The sequence below is a fragment of the Myodes glareolus genome, chromosome 7, assembly GCF_982192425.1.
Source record: "Myodes glareolus chromosome 7, mMyoGla1.1, whole genome shotgun sequence".
Classification (NCBI taxonomy): domain Eukaryota; kingdom Metazoa; phylum Chordata; class Mammalia; order Rodentia; family Cricetidae; genus Myodes; species Myodes glareolus.
Genome location: NC_142032.1, coordinates 11086967 through 11099461, shown reverse-complemented (window position 1 = coordinate 11099461; position 12495 = coordinate 11086967). Strand labels below are relative to the sequence as shown.

Sequence of the window (12495 nt, the reverse complement as noted above, 5' to 3'; positions counted from 1 at the left end):
TGTGCGACCCCTGTAGGGATCACAACCCACAGGTTGACAAACCACTGTTCTCCACAGAAAGTTTGGTTTTTTGTTAAGTAACAGCAGATAAAACAGGAACTATGTAAGAAACAAGTATCACATGAAAAGAGGTAGAGACGTTGAGAAGATTGCCTCCCCAATTGTCCAAAATAAATGTCAGTTTCTCAGACTTCATTATGGAGTAATAGGACTGGAGTTATAAAGCATGGGGCTGGCAAGATGTCTCGGCAGGTGAAGATGCCCACTGCCAACCTTGACAACCCGATTCAGTTGCTGAGTTAAATGGTAGAAAGGGAAAACTGACTCTTTTATGTTGTCCTCTGACCTACACATACTTAAACATGTGTTCATACACACTCAAGTGTAATTAAAGGATTAATGCAGAGAGAGAGCAATATTATAAACATCTTCTAGTAGGCTATACACAGATACTATTAATACCAGGAACAGTACCAACAAAACAACAATGATAATGACAGCAGCCATAGTAACCCTCATTGGATGCATGACGCATACTAGGGGCTGCTTTACGCAGTTTAATATTCATCGTCACTTTTAATCATCACCTATGTATAAAGGAGGAAACAATGTTATTACATTAATCGCAAAAACAAAAACAAATTTTTTTAAAAAAATTAACAAATATTTTATTTGTCCACATTTTTTATTGATTTTTATTGAGCTCTAAACTTTTCTCTGCTCCCCTCCCTGCCTCTGCCCTCCCCTTCAAACCTCTCCCAAGGTCCCTATGCTCCCAATTTACTCAGGAGATCTTGTCTTTTTCTACTTCCCATGTAGATTAGATCTATGTATGTCTCTCTTAGGATCCTCATTGTCGTCTAGGTTCTCTTGGATTGTCCACATTTCAAAACGGAAATTGAGGCATGGAACTACCCAGTTAGACAAATTTATGTATTTACCAGATAATGAAGCAGGAAGATAAAGCAATCTCTAATATACTAAATATGCCTTTGCCACTTCCAATACATTTTGACCTAGGTTATGTACAGAAGGGAAGATAATTTCATAGTATGTGCTGGATGGCAGAAGCAGTATCTGAGGAGACCATCCTGTCCCAGATGATCAACAAGACCATCTACTATGTTTTAAGTCCTGGCGGTTTACTAAGGAGTTGGAAAAATCTATGTGCCTTGGTTCTTCATGGGAAAACATAGCTTGTTAACATTATAATCATGCCAACAGGGAAGAGCTTCATGGAACCCAAAGCTCATTCCTGTGCGTCTAAAGGGGCCAAAGTTCAAACTGAATGATCCTAGCCATTTCCAGGGGATTTTTCCAAATGCAAAGATTCCAGCATCTACTGCTCACTTGTTAATTTAAGAGTGAATCCCAGGATATGCCTATAGGAAATACTGATGGAGGAACCTGTAGCTAAATATGTGCTCATCCAGTTAGAATCTCTCCATCCATCATTTCTCCAAAATGCAAGTTGGAGAAAGCAGGCTGCAGAGACATTTCTTAGACAGAGTTCTGGGCATGTCTAATGTAGGCTTTTAAAGCCCCTTAAAGATGCTAATTGAGAATCCGTGGTGGAACTGCTGAGAGAAGGCAGGCTTTTCCTGCCCAGCAACACTCTCCCATGAACAGCCCACACTCCACCCACACACATACATACAGGCCCCTGAGGAGGATTGATGGTACAGGATTGGTGCCTGGATAGCCAGATTCCTCTGTTAGGGAATGATGATCAGAGACATCAATCCATTTGCTCCAGGGCATAAGCTGATTAATTGGTTGTGTGATAACATCATTCTTATTAGCATTCCCTTAAAATAAAAGCTACAATTGTCCACACTGTAACACTAGGGTCATTAGCCAGCAGGGAGTAACCAAAGAACACATCCTACACAGCTTCTCTCAAAAGCACAATGAGGCATGGCTGAACCCAGGCATGTTGGCATGGGTTTTTGCGGAGGTTAGGGATTTGGTCAGGCTGTACCGTGAAGCAACTGACTTCTCAGCAAAGCATGATGTGTCAGTGACCTGAGAATGGAGTAAGGCCGAAGAGGGTGCCCCAAAATGTTTCATTTGTACCAAAAGTTTCCTTAGAAGCCCTCTTCCTTGGTGTCTGGAGTTTTCACTTTCAAAACTATCAGAAATAAACCCCTATAAGGGGCAGCATGTTCTAGCAATGAAAGCTTTGAATTCAAAAAAGGCAAAAGGCAAATCTTGTCTTGGATATTTATCAGCTGGGCAACCTTACGGGAGTTCTTTAGGCTGGGATAGTCCCAGATTTAGAGTGGAAACAGTGGTAACTACTTTGCAAACGCACCATGAGGACTGCATGACAAATTGATGGCCCATAACATGTTCTCAGTGAGCAGCTACCAGTAACTCGAAGGCTATTTACAATATTGAGAGAGGTCTCTGGGTTGTTTACTAATTTGTCTTCACTGCAGATAGACCCCTGCCCCTAACTGTCAGAAACTCACCTAGATTCTTATCCCCTAGAAGTGATGGGGGAAAAAAATAATGACTGGTGACTCAGTTTAATTCGTGAGCAAGTAAAATCCATGTTCATCAATTTTCACTCCTCCACACTGACACTCTAGAGTCCCTTAACTGAGGCCACCTTTAGTATCATTTTTAATTAGGACTCATTTGTGTACAAAAGTTAAGGAGAGAGTGGTAGTATTATTCTACTCCTTGTTTCCCCACCCTGGCTACCACAACCTCAGTACTGTGTAATGTCCTCTCCGCAGCGCATTAATAGTGGAATATAGACGTCACGTAGGTTACTGTCAGAAAGCTCGCTGCCAGAAGGCCCCCTTCCCATCTCTCTTTAAGATCACTATTTCAAGGTTGAAAGTAAACAAAGAACATGAGTTTGGATGAAGCCTCATTCTCTGAAGCCAAAAGCAAATGACCTGAACAGCTGAGCTCAGCCGAAGTTGAAGAGCTTAGAATTTTGGAGCGCCATGGCCACCATGCACACTTCTCAACACAATGGCTACAGGTGCACAGGCTTTACCCACCCCCGAGGCTAGCATGTAACTATGTTCTAACACCTGTCTGGAAAGTACCTGGCAAGCAGGCTCTGAACCAAGCATCAGTTGCACAGTGTAGCTAACTGTTTCTGACTTTCTTAGTATGCAAAATGACCTGTTTAACAGCAACGCTAAGGATTCCCTCTCTGAGATGTAGACTGAATTAGTTTCTCTCACTTCACAAGATTGTGCTGAGAATACAAGTCAGGTAGTGGACGTCATGCTTCAGTCTTTGAGAACTGAAGCATTCTGTAAGAAGGAAAATGGGCTGTAACTGATCTAAAGTGTTAAAGTAACCTTCAGGAGCGCTATGGAAGCAGATACAATATCTTTAGACACATGTAGAATGGCAGGAAGAGATGAGAGTATTCACATGCTTTCTTTGTTCCACACCTACGTCTTAGAACAGGCTGCTTTCGTAGTCTCAATGCTGTGCAGTAAGATCCCACCTTGGCACCATCAGTCATCTGACTAGTCCAAGAATCCCATCTGAGCAGGGCTTGAGCTCCCCAACAGTAATCTTCAAGCCTGCATGGGACCTAGCCTCGCCTCACCCTGATCACCTCTCTTCTCTGGCACTGACGTCACATACAGCAGAGACGATTTGGACAGCTCTCCTATCAGAACTGGAAGATGGAGTATGCCCACTCTCCATGCAGAGCTGCAGGGCGTAAATCGAGATATCCACTTAAGCTAGACAAATATTTTAACATACATTTAGTGACTCGTGCAAGCTGTCAGGTGGGAAGGGGCAAACTAATTTATTCTCCAGGTGGTAGCTGAGGATGCATTTGACTAAAAACCTAAACAATAGCAGATCATTTGGCGTGTGGGGGACGTGTGTAGAAAAATATGTCAAAATAAACGTGAGAGTTGACTCCAGCTGAGATTTAATGTGCAAGTAAGGGCTGTGTGGCTTTGGCCACGGCAGTTCTGTTCAACAACTCGCCGCTGAAGAGACCCAAGTTCAGTGCAAGACTGACGAGCATACTCTTGTCTTCCGTTGTACTTTTAAGGCCACTGTCAGTGTTTAAACTTCCAACACAGGCTATCATAAAGATTAGTAGGTTTCCTAGGCACAGGTAGTTAGTGGGCCTACCTCTTCTCAACATTATTTATGCAATCTGCTCAGCTCAAAATGCCTTTATTATATGTACTAAGTTCTTAAATATTCCATGTACAGGAAGGGTCCACTGAAGCATTTGACCTGCAATAATGCTTGAAGATTTTCCTTCCAGGGGATATCTTCAAGCATTTAAACCCCCACTATTAGCTTTTAGCTCCAGGGGCTCTGGATCTGCTTCAGTTTCTTGTATTGGTTCTGAGTACAAGACTGCAAGTTCTCTGAGGGTAAAGGTTTACTTTTTCTGTGTTCCACTCTACAAGCAACCCCAGGACAGTGAAAGATGAGAATTTGGAGTTCAGTAAGTATTTGTAGAATTAAAAGTATATACAATTTGTGGAAGGCTCTCATAATGTTGAGATATGTCAGTCAGTCCAACACGTGTTAGTCAGCCCTTAGTAAATTCACTTACTTCACCTGCAATTTCAACCCAGCCTAAGAATGTCTAAGGAACTACTTGAAAAGATAGACATCCTAGAGTTAATTTACTCTAGAAAATTCCCATCGAACATCTAAGACATTTTCACTTCCCAATTTTACCATTTTCCTGCCCTCCAATACAAAATAGCACATTATTAACACTAAGATGTGATGAAAATAATCCAGTCAACCACATGCTCCTATAAATCCATAAGCACAGACTGAAAGAAATCTCTGGAGAGCTCAAAAAGTGAGTATGTGATACCTCAGAAACAAATCTGCACATGGGTGTTGTGGGGGAAGAAGGAGAGAACCATGCGAAACAAGAACTATAGGTCATTGTGTCAGGTCTAAATCTCAGCCTCTCTGACCACACAAGTGAGGTGGACCTCGGCAGTCTGCATGTTGAATGAAGCATCAAGTCAATCTTAAGGAAAAGGGCCATGATCTAATTTATTCAAATCATTGCAGAGGATGAAATCGAGGACATGAAATTACAGCATGATGTGACTGCATACAAGCAACCAGCTCTCTAATCTGTCATTCTTAATTACCAGTTTAAAAAAAAAAACAGCTCTTCTTTTCACCTAAAGAGGGGTTGCTTATTGAGTACTTGCCAACACAAAGTACTTAATATACTTGACATGAAATCTTCAAGGGAAAAAATGCTATAGAAGACATGCCACTCTAGTGCTCAGAAGAGGGGCCTAAGTCCCAAAGAACTCAAGTGATTTCTCTAAACAATCTGGTGGCAAACAGGAGAGTTAAGACAGGGACTTGGATCCATCTGCTTCTAACACTGCTGCCCCCTAAGACCCACATCACATCAGCGTTCATTAAAAGCATAAATGACCCACTAGAGAAGTAAGAATGTCAGCTTGCTAAGGAAGGATAAAACTCTTTTTTTCCCTTTATTTAAAAATAAAAATGAGTCAGGTTGGAGAAGAGAGAAGGGGAGCCACGTATTAAAACATTTTGCCAAATTACTGACACCCTCCTTACCCTTTATAAGATCTGATATGCCATTAAATCAGAAAAAAGAATCTCTTCCCAAAGATAAGCACAGAGCTGAATGCTCTTAGGTTACCCTTCTAGAATCACCAGGTGCAAATTCCACCTCTCACAAAAGATGAAGAGGTGGGTGGCTGAGAACAACCAACTCCCTACTTACAGTGGCTTATGTGATGACAGGCATACAGTAAAGCACTTGCTTTTCCTCAAGGAGAGGAAGTCTTCAACCCAGAAGATGCCTTCCTATTGCCATCAAACACCAACTCACAATGGGACTTTGCATATACAGAGCCCAAAGGCTTAAGTATTCTGTCTACTTAAAAACTCACAAGGCAAGCTGTTTTGGGGGTGTCAGAGCAGTGACTACAGAAGCTTCTTTCCTACTTTGTGCATTTATGGACGATTTTCTCCCGGTCGTTCTTTACCGGGCTGGAGCCTCAGCTTCCTCTTCTATGTAAGAACGTCTACTCAACGTGATTAGGTGAGATGGTGAATGAAAGACACCTGGCATGCCCCAGTGGGAACTCAGTTTATTCAGTAAGGTTCTTTAGAAATGTCAACTCTAGAAACCATTAAAGGCAAACAGTCATACTCTCTGAAGAGGACAACATAAAAGTTCTCATGGTGGAAAATCTAAGCAAAAAGGTCTGTTAACCAGTCACTTAGCACTATTGCCAGTGAGAAAAAGCCTGGGTGATGAATTGAAATATTCAAACTAATTCCAGCAAAAAAAAATATGAAAGGAAGATATTAACACTTGTCACCTACTTACCACCTACGAGGGATTTTATAGATTAGTAAGTATAACACTTTAAAATCCCTTGGGATGAAAGTATCAACACATAAAGCACCATGAACGCGTCTATAGACAAATACATTTGCCACACTCCAAGGATTACTACATAAATTTAGATCAGGGCACAGCATGCCTGGAACGAGTAGGATAAGGACAATATGTTCTTGCTTATGACACTAAGCTTATGACAAATGATTCATACCCAGCACCTTTCATGCCAGAAGATCCCCCCAGGTGTTCCACCAACTCTAGCAACGGTTTCCATCAAGGGAGAAGACTGCAGTGTGGAGGAAGTACATCACACCCACGGATGAGGCACAACAGTTCTGTCTCTACACAACTGCATAAGCCCAATAGCTGACAGGGCAGGAAAAAGGAAAGGAGATGAGAGACCAATTCAGAGTTTCTCACCAATTTGGCAGGCAGCCTATAATTAGCATGCATTTGCACCTTGGACTCTGGTGTTATTGCAATCAAAGGACCTTTTTTAGCACAGGATTTCATCTAATGTGACAAAGGCTTTGGAGTCTTGTTACATGTATCCCTGAGAACTGGAAAGGAGACTCAAGACAGTGGAGATATCTAAGTATGAAAACATGGGAACTCCCTAATATTGCCCTTAGGTTGAAATAAGTAGATTTCTCACTCTGGATAAATATGATAAAATTGAGAACAGGTCCAAAGTATTTGAGTCACAGTACCTAGTTATGAGTAACTTGTCCTAAAATTCTTGGAAAGTAATCCAGAAGTATTCCCCCTCTTTAGATGAATTCCACACCCACAGCATGAACAACAAGCCGTGATCAAACACCAAGGAGCTGCTCTGGAATTCAGTTCTCCCTCTACTTTCATTGCACAACGCTGTCCTAAAGCGTCTTTCTGAATCTTTCCCCTGTACAACATATTGTAATCTTTCTATCTGCAAGGAGTCTGGTCCAGACAAGCAGGACTGGTTTCATTTAATGGACCTGTATAAACACTGTTTCTCTTTCTTCATCATCTACACAAATACATAATATAACAGCAGAAGTACTTCTGTGAGATACTCAGAGCAGGACCTGGGGAGGGGGGAGGGAGGGCTGCTGTGGAATATGAGACATCAGAGGGTCAAAATCTCACCCTGTGGTCAACATAATTTGAGTGTTCAGACCTTTAACACTTACCATCTTTATTATTTCCTGCATTTTCTTAGATTCATCTCCCTGTCTAAGCCCTAGCACTAGTAAGCCCCACTCAACTCATATGCATCGAAAAGAAATTAAAAGCTGGCAATGCTTGGCACCATTTCTGAAATGGAGGTTAAAATTTGCCAAACATGTATTCTCTTTCCAAGATCTTTTAAGAAATGAACTAAAGTAAAGGTCTAATGGATGAGTGATATTTTACAGCTTGAATTACATTAAAAGCCAGGAAGAGTTTGGGTCCAAAAAGTTTTATCTTTCTTTTTTTTTTTCTTAATACAAGACCTCATACATTTGCTGTATTCAAAATCTCCTCCCAACGCCAGAGCTTTGAGTTAATCACTTAAGGGACCCCAAGTTAATCAGTCAGCATGGGAAGATTGTACTTAGAAATTAAAGGATCAAGTTTTAGCAGTTATGATATAAAAAGACATGATGCACCAGGATAAGAGTGTCCAGAACTTGAGTAAAATCTCAGCTTTTTTAATTTTTTTTTATTGAAACCGTTCGTGAGAACCACCTGGAACATCAGCCTCTGCCTCTCTGTCTCGAAGGTTGCCTTGTAAAGAAACCCAGCTGCTGTCCTCAGTACAGGATAGGCTAGATCACCAAATACATGACACTATACATCAAAGCCTTCTCAGCTCTCATTAAAAACCCAACGATGAACACAGCTCAGCGAAGTGGCACTTGTTGGCAACGTTCCTGGCATGCGCACCACTACAGAAAACATTTACAAAGGTACCAGGTTGCATCGACTGCGCATTGTAGACTCGATCTCTATTATCCAATAGAAGCTGCAACTGAGACCCTCCCCCCTTTTATAAGCCTTTAACTTTGCTCCTCGGCTTCACAGCAGTCGGGAGAACTTTACACATACACTTTTAAATCGTCTTTAGTTATTACCATCAAAGCTGGTCCTTTACTATTTCAGAGCATTGAAGTTTCTACGTTTGGGTTGAACTGTACAGCTTCCTCAGATTTCAAATGCACAGGCTTTTCTGAAAATCTGAATCTCCTGACAGAATCAGTGACTTGCACCCTAAATCTCCCAGCGCCTGAAATCTCTTTCCTGTCTTCATAAGGGAAATTCAAACCTTTATTTGAGCTCTGCTCAAGAGGAGGTCAGTCGGTAGGAAAACAACTCCCTGTTGTTGTCCCTGAAATCTATCTATCTGATCTTCCCCAGGCTGACCATGCCTGAGAACAACTGCCCTTTCATGGGCTAGAGAAGCCCTGGTTCTCAAAAAGCACTTGCTAATGCTCTGGGAAGATGCTGGGGAGGCTCTGCGCTGAAACTTGCATCCATTTGGTCCACAAAGAGATAATAATAAAAAGGGCACCTAATATCGCACTGCAGTTTGCCTCTCTTGGGCGGAACAAGGGGCTATGTGTTCTGTATAAAAATAAAATTAAAAAGCCCACACACGCGACTTCTTCCTGCACTCCATAAATCTATCCAGGTAAGGAAAAGTCCCTTAAGGGAATTTCAGTGGGCTTGGATATTTAACCCTTTCATCTCTGTATTAAAACTACTTTAGCACACCCCCACACTTCCGTTCTTGGTCTTCAGTTCGACCCTCCAGTGTCACTGAAGAAATAATAATAATAATAAAAAGGGTCTGCCTGTTCAGTTCCAGTTTGAACCTTGTGATTTGGAGAAGACTGCCGTTGGGGGTGGGAGGGCTCCCTAGTAGGCACCGTTAACTCCTGAGGGAGGCCCGCTGGGAAGTCTTCACTGTGAAGCAATTCCCAAGTCCAGAACCCTCTTTCCCCCACATTCTCCATCAGATCTCACAGCGGACAGTAACCCTTTGCTTCTCTGGCCCCTTTGCCCACAGTTCCATTCTACTCACGCTGCTGTTGTGGCCAGACCAGTGGACCATAGCCTGATTGTGTGCCGAGTCTCCAGTCAGCGCAAACGTGGTGCTGGTCAGTCTCAGCTCCTCCATCCGGAAGCGGGTGGCTTTGTCCGGGTCCCGCGAGCCAGTCCCAGGCCCCTGCTGCCCTCCATCCCTTAGCATGCCCCGGCGGCTCCGACTCGCACCCTCTCCGGGTTCAGTCTTCACAGGATCCGCTCCACTCCGTCTCCTTCGGCCAGAGCGTGCAGCGGTCGTCATTGACACCCTGCTGCCCCCAGATCTCTCCAGAGACAGCGCCCGGTCTCCGGGGGCCACTGCGAACAGGGGTCTCATAAGGAGGGGCGGGGGCGTGGCAGGAGCCCGACCCAGCGGTCCCGGGTGAGGAAAACCTCTTGGGGTCAGGGTCCAGCGTGGGGTCGAGCCGGGGTGCTGAGTGGAGCAGCAGGAGCGGCTGCTGAGGACGCCGGGGGCTAAGATCACCAGAAGCCCCGCGCCCGCCAGGAGCGCGCTCAGCCTGGCCGGGGAGCCGCCGCCGGCGCCAACTTTTCCCATCGCGGGAGCGGAGAGGAGCGGAGAGGGGATCCCGGACCGAAGGCAGGCGGCGGTGCGGGGCTCCAGGCTGAAGGCGGCAGGGTGTGCGCTCAGGACCCCAACTCCATCCAAGTTGGGCCGCGGCGTGGTGCGCTGAGGCGGCGCCGGGCAGGTGGCTGCCGCTTGCCCGGGCTGGGCTTGTGCGGAGCGCGCGGGTTGGGACAGAGCTGCGAGCCGCCGCCGCGCGGGGGTGGAGCCGAACTGAAGTCACGGGCGGAGCGGGCGCCGCGAGCTGGCTGGCGACGCGGGAGGGAGGGCGGGCGCTGCCGGAGCTCCGGGCTCTGTGCACAGGGCTGCGGGCACCAGCTATGCCCAAGACGACCCTCCCCTAAGTTCGCGGAGTCCCAGAAAGCAGCCCGCGTACCCGTCCGGGGGGGGGGGGGGGGAGCGGTTCTGGTCTTTTTCAGTTAGGAGATAAGGATGTGTGAGCTCTTGCTGTTTCTCCCTCTTAAACTGAGTGAGTTGGCATCTAGTCCTTACTCTGAGCAGAGCTTGTGTGTCCTGGCTTGCGGAAGATCCCAGAAGGCAGCAGAGAGCGACGCAATTAGCTGACTCTGCGTGTGTGTGTGTGTGTGTGTGTGTGTGTGTGTGTGTGTGTGTGTGTTCTCCTTAGTCTTTGCGTGTGTGTACATAGTTGGGAAAAAATTTTCCCCTCTCTGTGATTTCTCCTAGATTCCTTCCCTGGCCTCCTTAAACACTCTCAGTCATTAATAATAAATGCACTTAAAAACACGTTTTTAAAGTTAAGGTTCTCCAAGTATTTTGTAGTTCCATACATCTTGGAAGAGGGAAACTAAACTTGGAGGAAGTGACCTGTTTGGGATTTTATTCTCGGGGCTTAGCAACAGTGCTCCGAACGGTAGGAACTACAAATGATAGACTTAGTGAATGAGAGCTGTGAGTTTGTTATAGATCTGTGTATTCCACAACCGTAGGAAAGGATTTGTATGCATCTGGTGTCACCGGTGTCTAACCCAGGGTTGCTAACACCGGCATTCCGTTCCCCCTTGAGCAAGTCAATGCCTGGTGGCGTTTGCTGTGGGACTTCAGGCAGTTCAGCTTCCTACACGTTAAATTAAGTGGTTCATTAGGTGATCTTTAAAATCCTTTCTGTTCCTAAATTCTGTAATTCTGTGATTACAATATCAGCCTACCCCAAATTCCCTGATACTGTTCAGAAGTTCAGATTAGGATTTATAGTAAGTGAGAGGGCTTTGAAAATTCCAAAGAGTTTCTCAAAAGCCAAGTCCTTTCCAAATTGATAGTTATCTCTAAGGTTTGAAATAACTTTGAAACTCTTTACAGTTTTCATGTTCCAGATAACATTCTCTTATGCACATGAGAGTTATGAATTTATTGAAGGAATATTTGTGGATTTGATAAACATGTTATAAAATAGTGCTAATTCCAGGTTAGATTTGATTTTTGTTCTCTGACACTTAGAGGTGTTATATTACTCTATAGAATTTGTGTTTGTCATGAACGTAATACATGCCAGTGAGATACTCAGTGATAATTGGTTGGGGAACCTTCCTAATGATGTTCCAGAGGACAACTTTTATGATAAAACTCCATTCCAAGGAGATGTCACATACCAATTGCTCCTACAGCTCAGGCCTGTAGTCCCAGCGCCTGGGAGACTGAGCCAGGATGATCTCCACTGATTCAAGGCTAGGATAGGACACAACAAAGCTACAGAAGTGTCTAGGCTACAGAGAGGGATCTTGTGTTAAAAAATAAAATAGCATATCAGATCTAAATTGTTGTGAAGACCAAAGCAGGAAGGAAGTGAGTTCTTAGGGTCTGCTCATGTCAGAAATCAACTTAAAGAAATTAAGTTGAGGACCTAGGCATATCCTCTAGCTATTAAAAGACAGGATTCTTTGAATGTCATTATACAAATACAGACCCTGCTGAAAGAGAAACACTTTCGGGCACGTTGTAGCCTCTACATAAAGGCTGGAGTCAGGAATCCTCTCTCCTCCCCAGGCTTCCAGACCACTCTGCCAAAGCCCCGGATGTTCTTGTTCCTCCTCTCAGAAAAGATTTTAGTGCAGGCAGGGTTAGTGTTTGCTGACTGCTTTCTTTCCAGACTCTGTGAGCCTCCTTTCCCACCTAGATAAATGAGCAGGAATTCCTCCAGGAAAGAGTGAAGAATAAGGACCCAATAAATTCCCATCCAAAGAAAGAGGACTAGAAAAAAGCAAAATGGGGAAGCAAAAATTAAGTAGTTTCCTGGTCTTAGATATTGCTTCACTAAAAATTTAGTTTTAAAATAGATCTCTTCCTGAAAAAGTTAAAAGTGGTACAAATGAGTGGAATTTTCTCCCTAGAACATGTTCCTTGTATCTTTTTCACAAACATGTTAAGATGATCTCACGAAAACCAGGTGTGGGGCTTATGTTGTAGTTAATTGGGGAAGCCGAGGTTGTCCAGAAATTTAAGCCAGCCTGTGCTGCATAATAAGTTATAGGGCAGTTTA

At 44.1% G+C, this 12495-nt stretch overlaps 1 protein-coding gene across 7 annotated transcripts in view; it reads right to left on the bottom strand.

The window, feature by feature from the left end:
• Nucleotides 1-10137, bottom strand: part of Sorcs1 (sortilin related VPS10 domain containing receptor 1) — a 515423-nt gene extending 505286 nt beyond the window's left edge. For 3 of the 7 annotated variants that reach the window (XM_048424038.3, XM_085694084.2, XM_085694083.2), the window contains exon 1: nucleotides 9417-10074. In XM_048424038.3, the coding sequence (XP_048279995.3) occupies nucleotides 9417-9974 (558 nt within the window). In that variant the 5' untranslated portion in view covers nucleotides 9975-10074. Of the gene's footprint in view, nucleotides 1-9416 lie in introns of all 7 variants that reach the window. The other 4 variants (XM_048424036.3, XM_048424035.3, XM_085694085.2 and 1 more) reach the window with 3 other exon arrangements.
• Nucleotides 10138-12495: the final 2358 nt, after the last annotated feature.